At 42.0% G+C, this 27,096-nt stretch overlaps 1 protein-coding gene across 3 annotated transcripts; it reads left to right on the top strand.

Moving 5' to 3' along the window:
• Positions 1-9,443: 9,443 nt before the first annotated feature.
• Positions 9,444-26,419, top strand: tiprl (TIP41, TOR signaling pathway regulator-like). 3 transcript variants are annotated; one of them, XM_079804947.1, is made up of 9 exons: positions 9,476-9,519; positions 9,791-9,915; positions 12,094-12,247; positions 17,980-18,159; positions 18,237-18,336; positions 18,408-18,539; positions 18,614-18,709; positions 18,806-18,868; positions 26,057-26,392. In XM_079804947.1, exons 4-9 carry the CDS (start codon positions 17,993-17,995, stop codon positions 26,195-26,197), a joined length of 699 nt encoding a protein of 232 aa, XP_079661073.1. In that variant the 5' UTR covers positions 9,476-9,519; positions 9,791-9,915; positions 12,094-12,247; positions 17,980-17,992; the 3' UTR covers positions 26,198-26,392. The 3 variants fall into 3 exon arrangements, with proteins under 3 accessions (XP_079661072.1, XP_079661073.1, XP_079661074.1); XM_079804948.1 differs by having other exon boundaries at positions 9,495-9,519; positions 9,833-9,915; XM_079804946.1 differs by lacking the exon at positions 12,094-12,247 and having other exon boundaries at positions 9,444-9,519; positions 26,057-26,419.
• The last annotated feature ends 677 nt before the right edge of the window (positions 26,420-27,096 follow it).

Genomic DNA, 27,096 nt, shown 5'->3' with positions numbered 1-27,096 from the left:
GTGCTTGACCATCTAGTGCTATACAGTATGCTTCACCATCTAGTGCAATTCAGTGTACTTCACTATCTAGTGCAATTCAGTGTACTTCACCATCTAGTGCTATTCAGTGTGCTTCACCATCTACTGTTATTCAGTGTGCTTCACCATCTAGTGCTGTTCAGTGTGCTTCACCATCTAGTGCTATTCAGTGTGCTTCACCATCTAGTGCTATTCAGTGTGCTTCACCATCTAGTGCTATTCAGTGTGCTTCACCATCTAGTGCTATTCAGTGTGCTTCACCATCTAGTGCTATTCAGTGTGCTTCACCATCTACTGTTATTCAGTGTGCTTCACCATCTAGTGCTATTCAGTGTGCTTCACCATCTATTCAGTGTGCTTCACCATCTATTCAGTGTGCTTCACCATCTATTCAGTGTGCTTCACCATCTAGTGCTATTCAGTGTGCTTCACCATCTATTCAGTGTGCTTCACCATCTATTCAGTGTGCTTCATCATCTAGTGCTATTCAGTGTGCTTCACCATCTAGTGCTATTCAGTGTGCTTCACCATCTATTCAGTGTGCTTCACCATCTATTCAGTGTGCTTCACCATCTAGTGCTATTCAGTGTGCTTCACCATCTATTCAGTGTGCTTCACCATCTATTCAGTGTGCTTCACCATCTAGTGCTATTCAGTGTGCTTCACCATCTAGTGCTGTTCAGTGTGCTTCACCATCTAGTGCTATACAGTGTGCTTCACCATCTAGTGCTATACAGTGTGCTTGACCATCTAGTGCTATACAGTATGCTTCACCATCTAGTGCAATTCAGTGTACTTCACCATCTAGTGCAATTCAGTGTACTTCACCATCTAGTGCAATTCAGTGTGCTTCACCATCTAGTGCAATTCAGTGTGCTTCACCATCTAGTGCAATTCGGTGTGCTTCACTATCTAGTGCAATTCATGTGTTCACTGCACGCGTCGCGTCACTGGACAGCGGTTAATCTCCTCAGCTCACTTCACGCGCAGTAGCGCCATATGAAAAACTCAGTGAGTTTTTCGGTTAAGAGTTGTTAATTTTGCTTAGTTTTAGATTACAATCTAGTGTATAGTCTACACCACTACCTAGTGTCCACTACCTGGCACTTTGTGGTTTTTATCTGTGATAGGTGCTATATAAATAAAGTTTACTAAAAAGTTTACTACGTCACCATCTAGTGCAATTCAGTGTACTTCACCATCTAGTGCAATTCAGTGTGCTTCACTATCTAGTGTACTTAGTGAGTGTGATGGAAAAAGATGAAAGGATCTCCACAAAATCCGGTGGTGGTCACAGAAGACGCATTGGAAATACCAGTACCGTGATAATACCAGGTGAAACGGTAATGTGCCTTGGCTGACCGGTTGGCTGATCAGTTCACAGATCATGCATCTTAATTTCAGGTGGAAACAGGCTCTCTTTCTCGCTCACTCTTCCACTCACCAATTTTCGGGATATTGTATATATTTGTGGACGTCAGGGAGCTGCTCTCAATATGCGGGAGACTTCTGGACCTTCCCGAAGAAGCGGGATGCCTGTCATTTTATTGTAGTATATTAAAAAACAGTATGTAATAATAACAACAACATATTCAGAGTTAATTACTATATTTATTAAAATCATAAATAGATGCCACCTTAATTTGGGATATTACCTGTCCTTGTTCCTAACGCCCTTCCCATACACCTACCCCAACCCTACCTGATAAACCCTTCCCACAATTAAATTCCCAATAAGAACTTTTCAAATATGAATGAAAGGCTCAGTGAATGCCTTTGTCATTGGCCGATAATCATTCACCCCTGAAAGTAACGACCCTGCAAAAGAAATACAATTTTCACTTAAAGGGTTAGTTCACCCAAAATGAAAATTAGCCCATGATTTACTCACCCTCAAGTCATCCTCAAGGCTCTTCCAAGCTTTATAATGGCAGAATTGTTGCTCTGTTTTTGAAGTCCATAAAAGCCCATCTATCCAACTGCTCCACATGGCTCCGGGGGGTAAATAAAGGCCTTCACTATGTACTTCACTATCTAGTGTACTTCACTATCTGTACTGACTCATCTTAAAAGCTACCGTAAAGCTGCCAGAATAATAATAATAATACGCTGTTTGTTAATTGGCCAGAGGAGAACTGGCACACCGACTGAGCCTGGTTTCGCCCAAGGTTTATTTTTCTCCATTAGGTCACCTAATGGGGTTTTGGTTTCCTTGCCACTGTTGCCTCTGGCTTGGCGTGCTCAGTTGGGGACATTATTATTTAGATTAATTTCGATGTTTAGTTGAAAAATTTAAACTAAATTAACCATTTAAACTAAATTACTGATCGAATTATTGATCTAACGCCCACACTGTCACTGTATGATACTTGAAATGTTTCCAGAATGGCTGTACAGCTGATTAAAATTATGCTGCATTATTTTCCTGTTTAACACTATAAAGCTGCTTTGAAACAATCTACATTGTTAAAAGCGCTATATAAATAAAGTTGACTTGACTTAAAACATGTCAGTGCATTTGTTTTGTCTCAAGATGCACAGTAGTCATTTTTTTCTAAGGAACGTTAAAAAAAGGTTTAATCCTGGCTTAATCTGAAACCCGTTTGTGAAACCGGCCATTATGTTTATTTTCCCAAGCGGATTGCTCACTAAATACCTCCAGTCATGTTTTTAGGCCACTTCAAGTTTGATTTTGACGTGACAAAGCAGTGAAATGCTTGTTTACTTTCTTTTTCAGTAATCATTTCAGAGCCATAGAAAAGCAAAGTTGAGACAGGCTCACATTCAAATTCAATTTCATTACACCAACTTAATAACTTTCTTTTTTTAGTGCATATTCCTGTTACAAATTACAAAATTTCTGTCCAAATATCACACCCATCACAAAACAGTCACCAAATATGGAAAAGGGAACCGTCTAGACAGGGTTCTCTCCACGCTTCGGGTGCTTCCGCAGAGAAAACTGCATGTGAGTGCTTACACGTCTTTCCACGAAACGGTTTTAAAATCAAAGGAATGGTTATAGAAGCAGAACAGCAAGAGAATAACGTACTGTAATTCTTACATTTTTATCCCAAGTATTGTTACGTACAGCACCATTTTACTACGATCAGGGGATTGGAGGTGTGTATTCCTTAAGAACATGATATGCCTGTAACATATGATCCACTGGAGGCAAGCTGAAGTGAGAAACCAAGTGCAGTTTATTTAGAGGAGGTGCAAAACAGATCCTGAACAGAGGATGACCTAAACCTAGAACAGGCTTGACCAGAACAGAACAGGCTTGACCAGAACAGGAGAACAGGCTTGACCAGAACAGGCTTGACCAGAACAGGAGAACAGGCTTGACCAGAACAGAACAGAACAGAACAGGCTTGACCAGAACAGGAGAACAGGCTTGACCAGAACAGACTTGACCAGAACAGGAGAACAGGCTTGACCAGAACAGACTTGACCAGAACAGGAGAACAGGCTTGACCAGAACAGGCTTGACCAGAACAGGCTTGACCAGAACAGAACAGGCTTGACCAGAACAGGAGAACAGGCTTGACCAGAACAGGCTTGACCAGAACAGAACAGGCTTTACCAGAACAGGCTTGACCAGAACAGAACAGACTTGACCAGACCAGGAGAACAGGCTTGACCAGAACAGAACAGACTTGACCAGACCAGGAGAACAGGCTTGACCAGAACAGGCTTGACCAGAACAGGCTTGACCAGAACAGAACAGGCTTTACCAGAACAGGCTTGACCAGAACAGACTTGACCAGAACAGGCTTGACCCGAACAGGCTTGACCAGAACAGGCTTGACCAGAACAGAACAGACTTGACCAGAACAGAACAGGCTTGACCAGAACAGAACAGAACAGGCTTGACCAGAACAGAACAGAACAGGCTTGACCAGAACAGAACAGAACAGAACAGACCAGACTTGACCAGAACAGAACAGACTTGACCAGAACAGGCTTGACCAGAACAGAACAGGCTTGACCAGAACAGAACAGAACAGACTTGACCAGAACAGAACAGAACAGGCTTGACCAGAACAGGAGAACAGGCTTGACCAGATCAGGCTTGACCGAGAACTCACCACAGTGGTTACAGGTAACAATACTCGACACCAGAACAGGGAAACATGAGGGCTTAAATACACAAGGACCAATGAGTAGACAAGACACACCTGTGAACAATGATGAGACAATGATCCAATGACAGAACTGAACTAAGACAACATGACTAAAAGAACCAATAGGCTTGTTTGAGATGCGCCTCGCCTGCAGTTCAGCCGAGACTAGGCGGCTGCAGTGAGGGGAGGAGTGAAACAAGTGCAAGCAAGCCGGACAGTTCTCTCTTCTCGTAGTGGATCAGAACCTGCGAGATCAAAGGCGGATATCGCGGATTCACACTCGTGCGCTTTGATGCTGATAAACTGGATGTAATTTAAGTTCTGTTACTTTTATATGAAAATAAATATTAGGAACAAGACACCCAAAGTTTTTGTTATTTATTTCCATTCGAAAGACGTGTTTATCATTCATTTTGACTTTAATTAGGCCTACATACATATATCCGCCTTTCAAGGGACCTACAACTTGAATCTGTTGATAATTAATTTCTAATGACATAAAATAAACAACAATAAAACAAACTTCTCACTTTGAACAATGCCACCCTTCAGGAGCAGAGATGTATAGTAACGAAGTAGAACCACTTCACTACTGTACTTAAGTACTAAAAGGCTGTATCTGTACTTTACTAGAGTATTATTTTTTTCTCCTACTTCCACTTTTACTTCAGTACATATTTTCGATGAGTTTAATACTTTTACTCCGATATTTTTTTAATGTGCTGCATCGTTACTCGTTACAATTATAAAAATTTTACGAATCATTCCATTCCAAACCATTCTAAAGAGAGAGAGAGCGCGCGAGAGTGCGAGAGAGAGAGAGAGCGCGAGAGAGCCCCGCGAGCGCGCATTCACTGTCTTTAAAACAACACGAGCGTCTTGCGCTCAAATTGCTCTCTATTTGTTTACATAGTTAATGTGCACTGTGAAGTAACATATACAAACAATGAACAGCTGTATTTTTATTAACTAAGATTAACACAGATTAATAAATACAGTAGCTTAACAAATGTATTGATTATGGTTAGTTCATGTTAGTTATTAGTCTAATACATTAACTAATGTAATGTTAACAAATCAAACCATATTGTAAAGTGTTACAAACAAATAATTTACTCAGAACACCTCTTGAAATGAGAATATAAGTGTGCTTACCCCATTTTTTTTTTAGTAAGAGTGGTTATAGTAAGATTTAATCTTAATGAACTACAGTATTTTCAGGTTATTTATATGACAATATGTAGAAAAATTACCTACCAACATTGTGATTGTCCTTTAGCTTAATCATTTGAAATAATAAAAACAATATGATGTTCAAACTTTTGACTACTTTCTTTAATAACTACATAACACAATACTTTTACTTTTACTTTCAGTACTTGAGTAGTTCATTTTAAAATAAACTACTTGCAATACTTAAGTACAAAAAATGTTGAATACTTTAGTACTTCTACTTAAGTGTGGTGCTTAAAGAGCACTTCAACTTCTACTCAAGTCACTTTTTTGATAAGGAACTTGTACTTTTACTCAAGTATGTGTCTCTAGTACTTTATACATCTCTGTTCAGGAGCTTCATTCCTCTCCAGCGTCCATCACAGAACCACAGACTGAGACTGAGGACGTTCAGCCTCCATCACAGAACCACAGACTGAGACTGAGGACGTTCAGCCTCCATCACAGAACCACAGACTGAGACTGAGGACGTTCAGCCTCCATCAGAGAACCACAGACTGAGACTGAGGACGTTCAGCCTCCATCACAGAACCACAGACTGAGACTGAGGACGTTCAGCCTCCATCACAGAACCACAGACTGAGGACGTTCAGCCTCCATCACAGAACCACAAACTGAGACTGAGGACGTTCAGCCTCATTCGCAGAACCACAGACTGAGACTGAGGACGTTCAGCCTCCATCACAGAACCACGGACTGAGACTGAGGGCGTTCAGCCTCCATCACAGAACCACAAACTGAGACTGAGGACGTTCAGCCTCATTCGCAGAACCACAGACTGAGACTGAGGGCGTTCAGCCTCCATCACAGAACCACAGACTGAGACTGAGAACGTTCAGCCTCCATCACAGAACCACAGACTGAGACTGAGGACGTTCAGCCTCCATCACAGAACCACAGACTGAGACTGAGGACGTTCAGCCTCCATCACAGAACCACAGACTGAGACTGAGGACGTTCAGCCTCCATCACAGAACCACAGACTGAGGACGTTCAGCCTCCATCACAGAACCACAGACTGAGACTGAGGACGTTCAGCCTCCATCACAGAACCACAAACTGAGACTGAGGACGTTCAGCCTCATTCGCAGAACCACAGACTGAGACTGAGGACGTTCAGCCTCCATCACAGAACCACGGACTGAGACTGAGGGCGTTCAGCCTCCATCACAGAACCACAGACTGAGACTGAGGACGTTCAGCCTCCATCACAGAACCACAGACTGAGACTGAGGACGTTCAGCCTCCATCAGAGAACCACAGACTGAGACTGAGGACGTTCAGCCTCCAGCGCTGTTTTCAAAAAGTAAATCGATAGCCTGGATCTATATGCAGATTACAAGGTGTTTAATCAATCCAATCATAAGACATGTCCATAACTTGACCGTGAAACACATGGCATGACGTATAAACTCAAAACCTTGATCAGTAACCACATGGAAAGCACACGTACATACAAACAAAAATCTCTCCAGGGCAAGACAAAGCATCAGGTTAAATACCTCAGATCAGAAACACCTGGAACTGTTTAACATAAAGAACTACAAGAACCATAACAAAAACAACAAAAGAACATGCATGGCAAATTACAAAATAAAAGACAACAGAATCCTGACACTGTGTCCCAATTCAAGGGCTGTATCCTTTGAAGTGGGCGGCCGAAATGAGCCCTGTCCCAAATGGCACCCGAAACCTCACGGTCTTCCTCTGAGTCCGCACTTTCATGACGTAATGCCGCTTTGACTGCCGGGAAGAAGTGCGCTGTGTAATCGCACCAGTGCTCGGCAGAAGTGCGCATCGAGGGCGCATATCGACCTCAAAGGGGACACTCGCGAGCACCTTCTGAGACTTAAAGGGTCACTTCAGTGATTAGCATTAGGCTTTGTATCAGTAGAAACCCGGTAGTATAATAAAATTATGGTACGTTCCCCCCTCATATGCACCTGAGACGAGATAATTATGCATTTTATTTCTGGAAAAAATCCTCCGATGACGCAAATATCGTCATTTTGCGTCGTCTGAGAATTTTTTGGCCAGAGGCTAAAGACTACAGCCAGTAGATGGAGCTGTTCCGCATGTTATCAACCGCCCACAGGGGAGAGATCTCACGTACAGAATGTAAGACACAGACGGACGCACAGACAATCATAACGGAGCGGTGCAGAGCAAAGTGAGTGTTTCAACTTTTCAATGAATTCCTGTGATAGTTTAGCTTCCATTTGCGATCTGAAAACGTGCCAGACTGGTGCTTACCTCAACTCTACTCTCTCACACTTTATTGAAAACACGCGTTCAGTTTTTAATTGTAGTGTTTATTCTCTAACTGAACGAAATGATTGTATTACTATGAAGATCAAAACAACGGTGTACAGAGTGGCCTCATAGGGCAGCGAAGCAAGTGCATTCTGGGAGTTGTTGTCTTTCATCCACATGAGACAAAATTACAGTCTTTTCTCAGTCTAGACGGCACCAAATTCAAAAATAATTTCACATTTCTACTGCATAAATGACCCAGTTTAAATACAAAGCTTAATGCTAAATCACTGAAGTAACCCTTTAAAATGACAAATGGGACACCCTACGGTCTCGTGGACTTAACGGACACGCAGCAGCCATTGAAAGTCCACAAGACCGAAAGTGCACATGAAGTGTGCCATTGGGACAGGGCCATGGTCTTCATAGGACGCACAAGACTTGTTTACAGTGGAAGGGTTAGCGGATGGCGTCACCGTGGCGCGACGGAGGCTGTCCCAAAGGGTCTTTCCAAGGCTCCATTTTCCCCAGTGAAGTGAAGGATGGACTCAGATGGATGCTTCCAGTAGGGTGACCACCCGTCCCGCTTTGCGTTGTACCGCACAGCATTTTCACCCCTTGTCCCGCACGCCGCATATTGAGAAAATGTCCCGCATTTTCATCAGTCTGTTGGTTTTTAATTTATTATCATATAACGCATGCGTTCTTTTGCCTTTTTAAGAAAGCATTTCATTTATTCTTTTTGCGGCATCGTTTTTCACCTAGACATATTTAACAGCGCTTCGTCAGACGTAACATCCCTCCTTTCACAAATACAACAACAGCCGTTTTTAAAATCCTATCCAATGGTTGAAAAGAAAGGAGTAAACACGGTCGCTATAGGTTGTGACGGCGGTCAATCAAAATGTGGAGCGGATTCGTTCCATGTACAAATGGATAATTCGGTAAATTGGTTATATTCTTAATATATATAATATAATATATAAGACTGTCAATTAACTAATTTCATGTTGCTTTATTATTTATTTGTTCATTATTGGACTTGGTCAGATCTGCTGCCTTTGGGCTCAGTGATGTTGAATTTAAATGACATGTACAATGTTACATTGTGATGTAATGGTGTTTTCTGGAAGGGACTAAAGAACAAAGTATTTTTATCATCTGAAAGGCAGAATACATATGTTTTTATTAAGTTAGATAGATATTGTGTAACAGTTTCAGGTTATGTTTTAGTGTCGGTAACATGTCCCACATTGTCCCACACAAACTTAGTAATTGTCCCACATTTGGTTTGTTTGATGGTGGTCACCCTAGCTTCCAGTAGCCTATAAATGTTACTGCTGCTCTTCAACGGCTGTCACAGCTGCTAAACATTACAAATAACGTAACGAAATACATTTAATCTGTATTAGAGTATAAATGTGAAGTACTTGAGATTTGTATTCAACTTCATCTCAGAGGCAAATATTGTAGTTTTATGAAAAACTCACTTTTTACGCATGATATTAGATTTTGATATTAGGTTAAAAAACATATATATATATATATATATATATATATATATATATATATATATGAGCATTATATGAGCACTGTTGGTCCTGCCGATTTCAGCTCAGAGAACAGTTATACATGTTAAAATATTGTATGGTTTGATTTTTGAGGATGTGAGTTAATTAAATTTATTCTTCCCTCTTTCTAAAAACATCTGAGCGACATGGCAGCCGTCGCTTTTTTAGTTTATAAAGAAAATATTTCCTCTAGAAAAGCAAAAGCTCGGTAACCGCTGTGTTATCCAGTGTCATAGGCGGAACCATCAGCGGTTGGTCGCTCGACGTCGGGAGGAATTGGAGGTTGCGCTCTATACATACATGGAAACGGATACGAGGTGAGAGTGAATTATGCTCATGTTCGCGTTCATTAATATTTGTACTTTTGTGTTGTGAACGGTTTTTAAGTAATTTATGTATGCGTGCCGGTTTTAGTGAACTGAACTATAAAATACCGTTTAACCGACCGCGAGTCTTTAGTTTGATTCCGAGTTCACATTACTGAGACATTCATAATTATTCTAAAACATACAGTTTCTATGGTCGTGATTCTGCTAATGAAGTAAAGAGACGTGTTCATTTATTGACTCTGATTGTGTTGATCTTCAGCTGATTTGCAGGATGTCATCAGTGATTTCTCATGGATTTCAGAGCAGTAAACAGGACTTCCGGTTCGGCCCCTGGACGGTCAGCGCGGTGAAGACCCACATCATGAAGTCCAAAGACATTGAGAGGTGAGGATGGAGAAACTCTGTCCTTTACTGTTCCTGACCCGCATGCGTGTCTTTCTTCTGCTGAACACAATGGAAGAGGTTTAGGAGAAGGTTGTGGAGCGCCATTGATTTCCACAGTATGAACAAATACTGTTTGGTTACAAACATTCTTCAAAATATAATATTTTGTGTTCAGCAAAATAAATTAAATCATACAGGTTAGGACCAATTTCAGGATGTGTAAATGATCATATAATTTTCATTAATATGTGGATTGACGAACTTCTCAATTTCATATCACAATCTTATCACAAATAATCTAACAAATCATGTAGAGATGAATTATGGAGAATATCCAGACTGGAACAAGCCCATGGACTATTTGCACAATTTAAAACAAAGCTTGCATTAAACAGCCAGTCATTCAACTTTAAAGTGCTGCATGAATTAAATAGACATTGAATCTTATTAAAACTGCTGAAGTTATTGAGTGATTGTGTGTTTGGTTAATGACAGACAGCCGCAGGTTTAGCTTTATAAGAGCGAATGCACGGATCTGATATAATGACACACGTCCGATTGCTTTCCCAACTGTTTATTCTCTTAAGACATAACTGACTGTCTTTATGTAAATACTCAAAGATGGACATGTGACATATTTCTGTGTATATTTGAGTGTTTATGCGCGGCTGAAACCTAGTGCTGGGCGGTATACCGGTTCATACCGAATACCGGTATTTATTTATTTTATGATATGAATTTTGATGATAACGCAAAACCGGTATATGTCGCTTAAACAACGTTCGGAATGCGGCGCAGCGCGTCATTGTTTGAGAGGGGACCCATTTCATTGATGCACTGTAGAAAGAGCAGTCAGAGCACAGTTGAGATCGCATTACAGCCTGTGGCTGAATCCTATACTCTCATTCATTATTCCCTACATTATCACTTTATTTGAAGGAGTGAATGAAAATGTGCGTGAAGTCGGACCGGTTGTGTGTTCAGCGGCTGTACACTCGTTATTGCGCTGCAATGGAATAGAATGAGTGCACTAAATAACGTCCACTATGGTTTCGGACACCACTACAAAGCGCTGTCCCCTCCAAATAATGCTATATTTGAGGTTATGGGGGGCAATTTCTGATTCAGCCCTTGATTACAGTGGAAATTTCAAACTACACGCGGCTCACGCGCGAGAGAGCGGTTTCTGTGCAGAGCGCCGTGATGGGTTTAACAACGCCCACCACATGGATCATATATCAGATATAGACCGGAGCGAGCGCGTTTAAATTTTTTATGGACATATTTCATAAACTGTAGTGCTCTAGACATGAAGCAGAAGCGTGTATGCGTGCATATTTCATCACGTCTTATTAAAATGAAATGTATGCACTGATTACACTGATACAACTAGGGCTGAACGATACATCGAATTTTCATCGTCATCGCGAAATGAACTCGCGCGATGAACACATCGCAACAGACAGCCTGACACAATGAATAAGGGAATACAGTTTATTACATGCGCCAATCTGAGTAACGTATTATGAATACTTGGATTACTTCCACATTGAATTGCATTTTATAAGTGTAGGAATGCGGCCATCAAATCCTGCTTACTATTATAAAATATTTAGCTAACGTCAAACGGGGCCAACGGCTCTTGGGCTAGTAAATCAGCACATAGGAGAACATTATGCGCTGATTTACTAGCCCAAGAGCCGTTGCACGTCAACTAAGCAGGAGCACCTGCGGTGGTCGGTCAAAATACTTTTTTTTTTTTTTTTTTTTTGTATGTGAAGCTGTTTTACGTGAATATTATGACACGAGTGAAGCACAGTTTTATTTACAAAATAAATAATAGGTTCGCAGTTAAATGTTACATCACAGCCATGGAAACATATGGATTCATGCCGATCGAGGCTTTATGTGGTGAGCCAAATTTAAGTTTGCTTGCGTTTTGCTATCTGGTCACACGATTTTCCCCGAATTTAACAATAGGCTTACTCCATTTTATTCTACTGGACATGGAATCTCTTATTTATTTTCCCAAATCCTCATTTATGTCTCTGACAGGGGATTAAACATTTCTTCCTTGTTTGATGTATTTAGGAGTAGGCTATATTCGCATCATTTACTGTGGTAAAGTAGAAAAGGTAGGACAAATACATTTTACTTCAAACTTTACTTTATTTAAAGGAGCTGTATGTAGGACTGTGGCCAAAACTGGTACTGCAATCACTTTCAAATTACTGTTGAGCGGTGTATCCCCCCCCCCTCCCCCTGACTCGAGGCTGCAGGATAGGCTGCAGGATCCAGCAGGAACGTAGGCTGCTACACGGAGCTTTCAATGGCAAGTGACGAGTCCTACACAGTACGTTTTTTTCTATCTGTTAATTATGTTTTTTTCTATCTGTTAATTATGTTTATGCTTCAAGAGCGATGTTTTGTGAAGTAATTATGAATCGCAATTTACTTATGGCGATTAGCCAAATATAATCGTAAATATGAACGCTCGTACATTCCCACATGAAAAAATACTATAGTATATTATAGTAAAATTACAGCAAAGCTAAATAACATTAGCAATGGTCTTACAGGTCAACTTGCAGCATGTTTTGTCCACTATATATGCGAAGAACGAATGAGGAATATGAGGTAACGTTAGGCTACGGTCTCAAATACGTTTTCACATTGCCATAATAGGCGTGCTAATGTTGTTTTCCTCAGCGTCTCAGCATAATGACAGAGAAACAGGCTCTGATAATGCATTACTAATGTTAGCAATGACGACTCGCCGTTTTTATTTACCAAACAATTCCTTAACTTTACCTTTTCAATTCAATGACCCACCTCCTCCATCTGCGCTAACCTAACGTTACTTTGCACGAACATGCATATCTTTGTTTGACTGTCATGAATATTTGAAATGTCCATTTACATTAAGTAACGTTACAAGTTAGCCAAACATAGATGAACCGTACCTGTCCAGGAGAAAATTAGCAACGTTGGCATCAGTCTTCAAATTATTCTCAGTTTTCAGCCGTCTACATCTTTCAAAGGCATCTCCTATACAAATCCTTGTTTTATTTCGGACACTGTCACAACGTTTTTCTGATTCATAACGAGGTCGTTTAGGTTTCGTAAAGTTAGACATTGTTTATCCAAAAAGTTTGTAGCTGCAGCTCTGGTAACTAGAGAAGAGCTGGCAACCCGAATGCAGAAACACTACTGACTTCGTGATTGGTAGATAGGTGGAGGGTGGGGCTTCAGGCATGACACAACATGTCAACATCAACATCAGTTGAGTGCTGCAACTTCACTTTTAAAATGACAATATCTTGGCCGGACAACCGTTGTCAGTGATATAAATATTTGAAATTAACATGATTTCTTAATGTCTAGTGACATATCAGGGCCATTTTATGATTAATTGAAATACATTTCTTACATACAGTTCCTTTAACACTGTTTGTGCTGCTATTAGACTTTTTTTTTTGTGAGATTTTGTGTATAGCGCATTTCATACACGCCGGAGATTTTTAGTTTCGCTTTCTCTCACAGCGCATAATCAAACAAAGCCTACGTTCTTGACCCTGTGGAAGATAATTTCGTTCTTCACATATTACTACAAGTGGCCTATCAGTTTTGGAACATCAGAAGAAAACATGAAGATATTAGAAAACGATGCTTCTTTCCTGCGTGTCATCCCTTTCAGCGCAAAGGCATATGACGCACGTCTGTGGGGAAATATAAACGATTCTTTTCTTTAACTAATATTTAACTTATATTATTTATATTTCGAGTTTTTTACAGATATTTATTTAAATGTTTTACAGGCTGTAGTAGGCTATGTTGTTTCACTGACGGAAGTAGGCCTACTAAAATAAACACGCATGTTTGAGCCTTATATTTTTTATTTTCAAAATGTAGGCTATTTAATTGATATATATATATATATATATATATATTTATATTATTAGGGGTGTGCATTGGCACTGCCCTCACAATTCGATTCGATTCGATTACGATTCACCAGGTAACGATTCGATTCTACAATGCATCAAAATTCTACTGCACACAACAAGGCAAATTTTTAATCAGTCATGAGGCAATACAAGCAGTCAGATATTGAACAACTGATAATACACACATAGTAGCCAATAAAATCTCTCTCCTGTATCTTTGACATAAATGTCATTAAATAAAATAAAATTGAATGGTACAGGGTATTGGATATGGCATTTTCAAACCTGAAAAAGAAAACATAAATCACTGCTTTCAGTGCTTTGAATGAGAAATGTTTCTCTTCTCTCTGCTTTTGAACAATTTGAAATTATATAGAGCAATAATAACCAACTAAGCCACCTTTTTCCAGCAGTGAACATAAGTGTTTTTTTTTTACACACAGTAAAAAGCTCTAAGACAGGGCACTTCATGAACTCAGTCACACTATTGTAACAACAACCACCACCCAGGCACCCAGCAATAAAAATATTCAGTGCAACACACACAGTAACGTTGACACTAGGGACTCGTCAATTCTCGTGCTTGATTTTAGTGTGGCAGGCGCGTTAGCAGGGCGTAAGCAGCGCATATTTTCTTCGGCGCCCATGTTAACAGATTAGAACGGCAGCGCATCGCAGGAGCAGCAGTGCCGCGATCGTTTCGGCGCCGAGTCTATTTTTGCCGCGCTGCTCACGCTGATTTAAAGCCACAGTGGATTGTTCTTTATCAAAACTGACCAGATTAACATGGAAAATAACAAATTTCACCATGAAATCATGTAGTGAAGTGCCCCGTGTGTTTCACAATCACAGCATATGCTGCCCATCAGAAATCAAAGCACGAGACAGACGGGGCTCGGAGGAGAAGACCGGAAAATGTGACATAATGTACAATATTTGTCTGTATTTGCAATATACGAGCTGTGCAAGACAAACGCTGCCAGTGTGAATCCACAATGGGGGCGCGGGCTCCGGCTCTGCATACCCACCGCTCCGCGTGCGGTGTGAAGCCGGCGTCAGAATCCGAAATGTGCCCAGATGTCCGCTTTCCAAGCTTTGGGTGCGTTTTTAATTACCCGTCTATCGCGGTCATCTCCCTCCGCCTCAACCATCTTGATTGTTGTTGTTATGACCCTGGAAGTAATTGAAACTTCACAACTTTATTGTCCAACTCAAGGCCAGAAAATAAGCGGTGACTTAATCGATTATGTCACTTTGCCGCATCGATGCTGAATCGTGCATGCCCCGCATTGCGATGCATCGCTGAATCGATTATTGTTGACACCACTAATATATATACACCTCAATCTCAATTAAATAGCCTACATTTTGAAAATAAAAAATATAAACGAATAATATATTTAATGAATATATAACGAATTTATAATATAGGCTAAAAATATATATTGGCCTAGGCGTGCGTGCGTGTGTATCCGCCACCGCGCCACTGCACAGTTGCACTGCCGTGTTATATTTCGTTCTCCATTCTCTTTTTTTCTTTAATATGAAATGCTGTTTGAATACATGTATTTCGTTACTGCCAACACTGAACACGACCTATTAAAGCACTAAGACATGGGAACAGTAGGCTATAGCTATATTCACATTTGAATATTTATCGCAAGTCATATCGTCATCGCAATATTAAACAATGTTATCGCACATCGCAGCTTTTCCTCATATCGTGCAGCCCTAGATACAACTGTATGTCTGATCAGGAACACGCTGACACGATGGGTTATTCTGCTACACAAAAGACAATGATGTAAATTAATAAGTAAACTGACAATTCAAAGAAGAATGGGCAAAAAAGTAACTGCTTTATTCTTTCTGTGTTTAACTGATGTGGGTCATTAGTTCAGCGAGTGCTCTTTAATGTATTGCAAATATCCGCGTTTCTCCTCGTTTTGGCAGTTTGTTGTTATATAGGGTTAGATTTTTTTAAATGCTTAAGGTGCCCTCAACTCAACTTAATATTCAGGTGTCTGTAAGTATGACTCTGAGTGTGTTGCGGGTCTGTGTTTTATTGGTTGTTGTCTCTCCACAGCATCATTTTGTGATTTTTTTTGTAAACCTGTAGACCTATTAACTCTAGTGTGGAATTTTTCTACAATATTCACTCGTCATGACAGTAAAACGGGGCATTCTAGTCAATCTACTGCAGTATTTCCTCTCTCAATCAGTAGAAAATGTGATTAACACCCGGTCATGCATAGGGGAAAAAATACCGTCATATACCGTGAAACCGATATAATTTAGAAAAATACCGTGATATAAATTTTTGGTCAAAGCGCCCAGCACTACTGAAACCCCAAGCATCCTTTGCTCGCCCATGTTTCTCTCCGTCTCACACACAGGAAGCAGTACCACAGTCACATGACTTCACTGATTTGGACGTTACGTTTTGGCTTTAAAGGAACGACTTGCGTCACAATGATCGTTTTATCTTGATTATCATGTTTTCATAATCATTGGCCGAAGCCAAACCGTAGCTGAAGTTTGATTGGTCGCACAACCCTAGTGACACATGATATAATCTGGCCAATCACAGCCGTCTAGTAGGACCCTTATTATCTGGTCATAACCGGACCAGTAGCACAATCGGGAAAAACAAAGTCACATGTAACCACGTCAATCTGAATGAATGGGCCAGATCCGAGTCATTTCTCTGGGGTTGTAAGTAGGGATGCACTGAATGTTCGGCAACTGAAATTATTCGGCTGAAAATAGCAAAAATTGCACTTTCGGTGTTCGGCTGAATAAGTCATATGTGAGAGACAGAAATGGCCGTTTGCAGACACTGTTCTGCTGAATTGTCTAAGCACCCTCAGCTGATACTGTAATTATATTGGCAAATGCTCCAGTGCATACTTGTGTCTGTTGAACGTCAAATGTGTCCGTTTACATGTTTCTGCAGCGATGACAGTTGTTGATCTCTTGCAATGGCCAATATGTTGTAAGTTAGTCAGACTCCACTCCCCAGAGCTTACACAGGTGCACAATGACTGCCGTAATCTGAGCGGTTTCGTCTGACTGACTACCGTGATCTGAGCGTTTTCGTCTGACTGGCGTGATTGAGCGGTTTCGTCTGATCGCCGTGATCTGAGCGGTTTCGTCTGACTGGCGTAATCTGAGCGGTTTCGTCTGACTGACTACCGTGATCTGAGCGTTTTCGTCTGACTGGCGTGATTGAGCGGTTTCGTCTGATCGCTGTGATCTGAGCGGTTTCGTCTGACCGCCGTGATCTGAGCGGTTTCGTCTGACCGCCGTGATCTGAGCGGTTTCGTCTGACCGCCGTGATCTGAGCGGTTTCGTCTGACTGACTGCCGTGATCTGAGCGTTTTCGTCTGACTGACTGCCGTGATCTGAGCGTTTTCGTCTGACCGCCGTGATCTGAGCGTTTTCGTCTGACCGCCGTGATCTGAACGGTTTCGTCTGACTGACTGCCGTGATCGGAGCGGTTTCGTCTGACCGACTGCCGTGATCGGAGCGGTTTCGTCTGACCGACTGCCGTGATCGGAGCGGTTTCGTCTGACCGACTGCCGTGATCGGAGCGGTTTCGTCTGACCGACTGCCGTGATCGGAGCGGTTTCGTCTGACCGCCGTGATCGGAGCGGTTTCGTCTGACCGCCGTGATCGGAGCGGTTTCGTCTGACCGCCGTGATCTGAGCGGTTTCGTCTGACCGCCGTGATCTGAGCGGTTTCGTCTGACCGCCGTGATCTGAACGGTTTCGTCTGACCGCCGTGATCTGAGCGGTTTCGTCTGACCGCCGTGATCTGAGCGGTTTCGTCTGACCGCCGTGATCTGAGCGGTTTCGTATGACTGCCGTAATTTGAGCGGTTTCGTCTGACTGACTGGCGTAATCTGAGCGGTTTCGTCTGACTGACTGGCGTAATCTGAGCGGTTTCGTCTGACTGACTGGCGTAATCTGAGCGGTTTCGTCTGACTGACTGCCGTAATCTGAGCGGTTTCGTCTGACTGACTACCGTGATCTGCGCGGTTTCGTCTGACTGCCATGATCTGAGCGGTTTCGTCAGACTGCCGTAATCTGAGCGGTTTTGTCTGATTCTGTCGCAGGTTGGCCGAGACGATGCACATGCCGGCTCTGCCAGAGATGCTGTTTGGTGATAATGTGTTGCGCATTCAGCACACCGACGGTTTTGGAATTGAGTTCAATGCGATCGACGCTCTCAAACGTGTCAACAACTTGCAGGACTCTGTGAAAGTGGCTTGTGCCCAGGAGTGGCAGGAAAGCAGGTATAGTTTTGTGTTATTCATCATTATAGTCTGTGAAAGGCTTTGACTGAGGAGGAATCTCTGCTCTATCTGGACAGGGCCGAGGCGGAGCATTCGAAGGACGTGGTGAAGCGCTACGATTGGACTTACACAACCGACTACAGAGGGACTTTACTAGGAGAGCACATGCAGATCAAGGTATTCTGTGCTTTAACACTTACACTAGCTGAACGTGGACCGTCTCTTACTCACATAGAGCTTGTGAACAGGTGACGCCGACTACCGATCGTATAGACATGGAGAAGCTGAAAGCACGAGAACAGATCAAGTTTTTCGAGGACGTGCTGCTGTTCGAGGACGAGCTGCATGATCACGGCGTGTCTATGATCAGTGTGAAAATTGTGAGTTTCGTCGGCTTCGTCTACAGATTTGCAGCATTAATGGTCGGCAAATGAAAGCTGATGTCTGGTTTCAGAGAGTGATGCCCACCAGCTTCTTTCTTCTGCTGCGGTTCTTCCTGCGAGTGGACGGAGTGATGATCAGGATAAACGACACGCGTCTTTATCACGAGGCAAGTCGGCATATCGACAAAACGCACAATACCGGCTGTCGAATGCTTAAGTGTTCAAGTAAGATTTAGTGTTTCTTAAACTTCTATGTCCTGCAGGCTGGAAAAAACCACATGCTTCGAGAATTCAGCACACGTGAAAGTCAAATATCAGACCTCCAGGTGAGTGGTGTTTCAACTGCTTATCCAACCAATCATTTACATTAATAAAAAAATTACTTAAATTCATTCAGGGCAACTAAATAATGTCTGTCATTAGATTTCACTCGTGTGTGTGTGTGTGTGTGTGTGTGTGTGTGTGTGTGTGTGTGTGTTAGAGGCTAAGGATAAGTTAGCAAAGAGCATTTGAGTTTTGCCCTCCGTCAAGTGATCTGTCTATTTCCGTTCATCTCTATCAGGGTTGGGTATCGAGAACCGGTTCCAAAGTGCCAAAAACTGGGGATTAGATAAGAGACGCGCATTTTAATTCTGCTTATCGGCTCCTGACTCTTTCAGTAGGTGCGTTTACATGGAGCACTGTAATCGGTTTAAAAGTCCAATCCGAATGAAAATGCTCCATATAAACACCTCAATCGGAATAAAAAAGGCCAAACCGAATGAAATTGTAATCGGTTTGAGAGAGGTGGGATAAACCTTTTCATGAACCGATCAAACAAAAAATTCCACCATGTAAACTATCTGATCCGATTACTTTGAGTGCACATCTTTCTGTGACGTGATGCAGCGCGCGCCTCCTCAACTGAAGAGCGCGCGCCGCGCTCACACCAGGTTGACAAGAGAGGAAAGTTCATTTTTCTGAGGTATTAAAATTTTTATTTCGTAACATGTTATGAACATGATGTTGGAATAATGACACAGACATAGCCTGGCTACAGCATCTCATCTTGACAGCGTTTGTCCGAGGCTTCAACTGCGCCTGACGGAATCATTTATTTTTCTGAGGTGATTCTTACACTTACGACAAATAGGCTAATAATAGCTTTTATAAAACTGTATAAGTCCTGGTGGCCGTTGAGAGTTGTCATTTCAACGGGGAACATTCAAGCTGCTGGAGCTAGGACGTGCCGACATTTCTCTGTTTCTCGTAAGTTAGATTTAAAAAAAAGTTCAACAACTGCTTCAAATTGGTTAAGTAACATTACCCACAGTCTACTTTAATTACTTTTGTTAATATTTATACCTTTGTGATTATGGTATCTTTCCTTAATCATCTGAAATATCTATGTTTAGTATTAGTAATGATGCTGAACACGTCTTGAATGCTTTTCATTCACAGATGTTGAAATAGCCATTGTATTGGACATAAATCAGGTTAAACTACTGCATGTCCGGCCACAGAAAAATAAATAAATATAAAAATTACCAACACAGAACTATTGATTCACGATACTAACGTTACGAATCTGAGGCGGCAGACAAACTGTGTGCACATGTCACAAAATGATTCCTACTGAAAGTCAGCACATGTAAACACCAGATCGGATTAGATAACGTCTCATGTAAACAGTCCACCGAATCTTTCAATCGGAATGATTTTAATCGGAATGACAAAAAAGTGCGCATGTAAACGTGGCTAGTGATGCGAGCGTGGTGACCGGATCCAGGACCTGCTGTACATGTCCGTTATCATGGCGGAGGCGGCAAGTGGTCGAAAGTTTGGTTAACCTTTAAAAAAATGACAATACAGCAAATGGCATCACATGCAACAAAGCAATTTTGCTGAAGGGAGGAAGCACCTCCAATATGATGAACATTTGCTTCAACACGGGGTTAATTTGAAGGAATTTGCCGTATTTGATTGGGTGTGATCTCTCAGCAGCAGCAGATAGAGCTACAGCAGTCGCTCACACTCGCGAACAACACACAGATGAGCGGACCTGCGCATTACAGCAAAATTCTGGATAAATTGAGAACCAGTTTTGTTTAAAATGGAGATCCTGATTAAATACATCAGGAAACTACACAGAATAACATAACATGCTTGAGTCGATTACAAAATAGTCATTTGAATCATTCTTTCAAAATGTATTTATTCATAGTCTCCATAAATTAGGGCTGTAGCGATACACTAATCTCACGATACGATACTCGATATTCAGCTCACGATACGATATATATCACGATATTCAGCCAACGATACGATTCGATATAATTCGATACACTTACATCATTTTCGAAAAGATTTAAAGGGGACAGAGTGATTTTGGTGACATCTTGTGAGTGTTTCATTTACTTGGATTGAATTAACTGAACTGAAAACTAAAATCATCAATTACACAATATATGTCTCTGACTGGACAGAGAGTCTACAGCTTGCAAATGCTGGACAAAATGAATCAAAGATGTGTTCAGAAAATTAGTTCCATTTATTGAAACAGTGCAAACTGTAGCTTACAAGCCTTTGAAAAGTAAATAAAGTGCAGTATTGCAATTAACAATGGAGTTTTAAAAAATAGCAGCAAGTGGCCTGTTCTGAACAGTTTCTTTGACAGCTTTTTTAGCTTGACACTGACATTTGGTGGTATTTCCAGAGTATTTCACGTTTGTCACACAGCTTGCAAATCAACCGCGATGCTTTGTCTAAGTCAAGGGTCTCCAACCTTTTTTCATTTGAGAGCTACTTTTTAAAAAAGAAAGTCACAGAGAGCTACTCATGTTATATAATACTAAAAAACTCTTAAATAATGCATCATAATTCTCATATTAACAACTATCCAAACTGTTTTACACCTGAAAGAGTATAGTAGTAGTTCCAGTAGTCGGTACAATACCACTATTTTTTTTTTTAAATAAATGTTTTATTATATATGATAATCATAAGTAAATAATACATAAACATGTAAAGGCTGTATGCTGTTTAAAAGTAAACATTGTTTCTAAATGAAAGATCAAGTGAAAAATAAGCAACCATTAATAATTATATAATTAGTATTATTTATTTCATAATTATTATTATTATTAGTAGAGACGTATTATTATTACATAGAGACGTAGCTAAATGTACTGTAGGCTACAATCTGTAGTCAATCTCTTCACGTTAAACCGAACTTTTATTTTGATGGGTTGCCGTGATTACCAGTGTCTGTGTTCATGATGATATGACAGTGGGTGCGCGTCTTATTCAGCTCCCTAGTTCAGTTAAGGCACTGATCAGGGATCAGCCCATTGACTTATGTCCTGATCAGTGCCCTGACTTCTGAACCAGGAGCAGAATGAGACGCGCACCCAGTTTTCTCAAATGAAACGGTAAATTCTCATGAAGTGAGGTTTGTGTTCGTGTCAGCAGAGACTACAAGAGCGAGTGCGAGTGCGCGCGCGGCGCTCGTCATCCACACAGACGCAGAACATGCAGGAGTAATATTTAAATAGTATTTTGCAGTTTATTATTTACAGACACTAGTATATATTCGGCTTCAGTCTGGAGCCCTGCGCTTAAATGAACACGGAAGCGACTGAACGCAGCTGCTATGGTGAGCTATTTTTAGAACAGACCCGCGGGCAACTCGTGTGGTCCTCGCGGGCAACTCATGTTGTTGACCCCTGAGTCTAAGTCGTCGCTTTCCTTCTTTTTAAACCCAAAGTGCTCCCACACATCTGCTTTTAAGCATGAAGGCGCTGGATTTATATTCGCCGCCATTTATTTGAATCTCCTCGCTCTGACTCCGTAAACAAGAAGAGGTAGACGTCGGCGTAAAGTTAGTAGTGCGGGTCACTTGCTCTACAGCGATACTAGCGGCTGGCTGACCAAATCGCTCTTCCTGCAACGCAAATGGGGGTAAACACGGGGATTTGAATGGGACTTATGTATCGATACTCGCAGCTTAAAAATCGATATTTTCTTGGGAGAAAAAATATCGATTTATATCGCAGAATCGATAAAATTGCCCAGCCCTACCATAAATACTTGAATTTCTGAACAAATCTTTTGAATGAATGATTCAATGAAAAAATACATTTAACACTCACTTGCTGCCACCTACTGGTGTAATGTCATCAACACAGCCTTTATTTGAAGAGACTCCATTCACTTTAGCCATGAAGGGGAAGATGAGCCAGAAGAAAGGGGGAAGATGAGCCAGGAGAATTTCTAATTTCTAAAGTTCTATCATTAGATAATATATGGAATAAAATATATCAGTCAGGCAATTCTAATGATCAAATGTACTAGCCAATAGCACATGGGCGTCGGAACCATTTTATCTGTGCGGACAAGACCCACCCGGTTTTACCATCAGTAATTCAGCACATGTCTGTTCACCCCTAACTGATAAACACTTTATTATTAAACACGTTTAACGCTTTATTTGCACTTTTCAAATATTTTCTTAATTTTTTTTAAAATTAAAAATAAATGTCTTTCCGATCTGATATGTCATGGGAAAAGGGAGTAGAGCAAGTTCGGCAAAAGGCGGATTCGAACCTCGTGTCGATTTCCGTCAAAACTTTCTGCCATGTCTTTTTCTATTGCCACGGTGTGTGTCGAGGGTTAGGGTGCTACCGGTGCCAGTCAGTACTAAACAAAGAGTTGATGTACCAGCATTTCTGAAGTACTGTGAGCACTGAGAGGGTTAGGGTTCAGGTGTTGTGTGAGCACTGAGAGGGTTAGGGTTCAGGTGTTGTGTGAGCACTGAGAGGGTTAGGGTTCAGGTGTTGTGTGAGCACTGAGAGGGTTAGGGTTCAGGTGTTGTGTGAGCACTGAGAGGGTTAGAGTTCAGGTGTTGTGTGAACACTGAGAGGGTTAGGGTTCAGGTGTTGTGTGAGCACTGAGAGGGTTAGAGTTCAGGTGTTGTGTGAACACTGAGAGGGTTCAGGTGTTGTGTGAGCACTGAGAGGGTTAGGGTATTGTGAGCACTGAGAGGGTTAGGGTTCAGGTGTTGTGTGAGCACTGAGAGGGTTCAGGTGTTGTGTGAGCACTGAGAGGGTTCAGGTGTTGTGTGAGCACTGAGAGGGTTAGGGTATTGTGAGCACTGAGAGGGTTAGGGTTCAGGTGTTGTGAACACTGAGAGGGTTCAGGTGTTGTGAGCACTGAGAGGGTTAGGGTTCAGGTGTTGTGTGAACACTGAGAGGGTTAGGGTTCAGGTGTTGTGAGCACTGAGAGGGTTAGGGTATTGTGAACACTGAGAGGGTTAGGGTATTGTGAGCACTGAGAGGGTTAGGGTTCAGGTGTTGTGTGAACACTGAGAGGGTTAGGGTTCAGGTGTTGTGAGCACTGAGAGGGTTAGGGTATTGTGAACACTGAGAGGGTTAGGGTTCAGGTGTTGTGAGCACTGAGAGGGTTAGGGTATTGTGAACACTGAGAGGGTTAGGGTTCAGGTGTTGTGTGAACACTGAGAGGGTTAGGGTATTGTGAGCACTGAGAGGGTTAGGGTTCAGGTGTTGTGTGAACACTGAGAGGGTTAGGGTTCAGGTGTTGTGAGCACTGAGAGGGTTAGAGTTCAGGTGTTGTGTGAGCACTGAGAGGGTTAGAGTTCAGGTGTTGTGTGAGCACTGAGAGGGTTCAGGTGTTGTGTGAGCACTGAGAGGGTTAGGGTATTGTGAGCACTGAGAGGGTTAGGGTTCAGGTGTTGTGAACACTGAGAGGGTTCAGGTGTTGTGAGCACTGAGAGGGTTAGGGTTCAGGTGTTGTGTGAACACTGAGAGGGTTAGGGTTCAGGTGTTGTGAGCACTGAGAGGGTTAGGGTATTGTGAACACTGAGAGGGTTAGGGTTCAGGTGTTGTGAGCACTGAGAGGGTTAGGGTATTGTGAACACTGAGAGGGTTAGGGTTCAGGTGTTGTGTGAACACTGAGAGGGTTAGGGTATTGTGAGCACTGAGAGGGTTAGGGTTCAGGTGTTGTGTGAACACTGAGAGGGTTAGGGTTCAGGTGTTGTGAGCACTGAGAGGGTTAGGGTATTGTGAACACTGAGAGGGTTAGGGTTCAGGTGTTGTGAGCACTGAGAGGGTTAGGGTATTGTGAACACTGAGAGGGTTAGGGTTCAGGTGTTGTGAGAACACTGAGAGGGTTAGGGTTCAGGTGTTGTGAGCACTGAGAGGGTTAGGGTATTGTGAACACTGAGATGGTTAGGGTTCAGGTGTTGTGAGCACTGAGAGGGTTAGGGTATTGTGAACACTGAGAGGGTTAGGGTTCAGGTGTTGTGAGCACTGAGAGGGTTAGGGTATTGTGAACACTGAGAGGATTAAGGTTCAGGTGTTGTGAGCACTGAGAGGGTTAGGGTTCAGGTGTTGTGTGAACACTGAGAGGGTTAGGGTTCAGGTGTTGTGAGCACTGAGAGGGTTAGGGTATTGTGAACACTGAGAGGGTTAGGGTTCAGGTGTTGTGAGCACTGAGAGGGTTCAGGTGTTGTGAGCACTGAGAGGGTTAGGGTTCAGGTGTTGTGAGCACTGAGAGGGTTCAGGTGTTGTGAGCACTGAGAGGGTTAGGGTTCAGGTGTTGTGAGCACTGAGAGGGTTAGGGTATTGTGTGAGCACTGAGAGGGTTAGGGTATTGTGTGAGCACTGAGAGGGTTAGGGTATTGTGAACACTGAGAGGGTTAGGGTATTGTGAACACTGAGAGGGTTAGGGTTCAGGTGTTGTGAGCACTGAGAGGGTTAGGGTATTGTGTGAGCACTGAGAGGGTTAGGGTATTGTGAACACTGAGAGGGTTAGGGTTAGGGTATTGTGAACACTGAGAGGGTTAGGGTATTGTGTGAGCACTGAGAGGGTTAGGGTATTGTGAGCACAGAGGGTTAGGGTATTGTGAACACTGAGAGGGTTAGGGTTCAGGTGTTGTGAGCACTGAGAGGGTTAGGGTATTGTGTGAGCACTGAGAGGGTTAGGGTATTGTGTGAACACTGAGAGGGTTAGGGTATTGTGAACACTGAGAGGGTTAGGGTATTGTGAGCACTGAGAGGGTTAGGGTTCAGGTGTTGTGAGCACTGAGAGGGTTAGGGTTCAGGTGTTGTGAGCACTGAGAGGGTTAGGGTATTGTGAGCACAGGGGGTTAGGGTATTGTGAACACTGAGAGGGTTAGGGTATTGTGAGCACAGGGGGTTAGGGTATTGTGAGCACTGAGAGGGTTAGGGTATTGTGAGCACTGAGAGGGTTAGGGTATTGTGAGCACAGGGGGTTAGGGTATTGTGAACACTGAGAGGGTTAGGGTATTGTGAACACTGAGAGGGTTAGGGTTAGGGTATTGTGAGCACAGAGGGTTAGGGTTCAGGTGTTGTGAGCACTGAGAGAGTTTGGGTATAGGGGTAGGGTATAGGGTTAGGATATTGTGTGAGCGCTGAGAGGGTTTGGGTATCTGTGCTTCATGTTCTTGAGTAAATATAGACGCTGACGTGTTTGTATCTCTGTCCTTGACTTTGCAGCATGTTCCTCCAGCGATTTACACAGACCCCAATGAGATCGCACAGCATTTACCACTGAAACTCACCGAGTGTGAGAAACTAGAGCTTCCAGAGACAGCGACGCAAGCGGAAACCTCACAGTCTCCACAGTGGCGGGAATGAATATGAGAGCTAAGCGCTCGTTAAAGACTCGTAAACCCTGAGCTGACAGACGGCGATCACCATCACATCTGATTCTGTGTAAAGTCTTGTGTCATTTCTGTCCACGTGCAGAATGTCTGCTTTGTAAAGTAATGCTTGTGTGATCTGTATGTTCATTGGAGAAGATTTTATTAAATGCTTTGAATGATTTGACTGGATTGAGAATTAACTAATACTGAAATGAAAAATAATGACGTAAAGCTTGTATTATTAATGAGGAACTCCTAAAGCTGCTCTGAAACCTGTTGATTGATATCAATAATCAATAACTTCACGTGCTATCAGAAGTGATCACGAGCTCCTGGCGCCGTCAGAATCCATAAGCACAGGTTCGTTCTTGCATATTTCTTGGGAAATCTTGAGGCTAACTGTATTGTAGATGTTTAATTTTGAATACAATGTAGAATCCCATTCACTGGCTTCCATATGAACCTTCACAAGATATTGCAGATGATTCTGGGAATTCAGTCTAACACTGTTTTCACTATTATCTGTTCAGTAATATCTATTATCATCTGTTCACTATTATCTGTTCAGTAATATGTTATTATCTGTTCACTATTATCGGTAGTTAATATGACTTGAGAGGCTGTTAGTTTCTAATTTAGGGTTTGGACCTTCCTAGTCAGAATCATTGTGATAGTGGAAATGGCTGATTTAGATGGTGTGGTGAATGTTTATATGATGTCAGGGAATTGGATGCTACATTTTATTCTAAATATCTAAATATCTACAATATAGTTTGGCTTTACAGTTTAAAGGATGACACGCTAAAGTGTTAATCGATGCACTCAATGTCACATCTGCACATGATCTGCTTTATTTGCATGTAAAACTGACTTTCTGCTATAGGGTTAGGG

This window comes from Gobio gobio (genome assembly GCF_949357685.1).
Source record: "Gobio gobio genome assembly, chromosome: 22".
NCBI lineage: Eukaryota > Metazoa > Chordata > Actinopteri > Cypriniformes > Gobionidae > Gobio > Gobio gobio.
Note: the sequence above shows the minus strand (reverse complement) of the source record. Positions and strands in the feature narration are given on the sequence as shown.

Excerpts from the sequence above, each read along its gene's own strand:
- tiprl (XM_079804946.1), top strand. The coding sequence starts at position 9,803 with ATGTCATCAGTGATTTCTCATGGATTTCAGAGCAGTAAACAGGACTTC. Across the intron at positions 18,540-18,613 it reads CTATGATCAGTGTGAAAATT|AGAGTGATGCCCACCAGCTT; the intron begins GTGAGTTTCGTC and ends GTCTGGTTTCAG. Across the intron at positions 18,710-18,805 it reads ACACGCGTCTTTATCACGAG|GCTGGAAAAAACCACATGCT; the intron begins GCAAGTCGGCAT and ends TATGTCCTGCAG.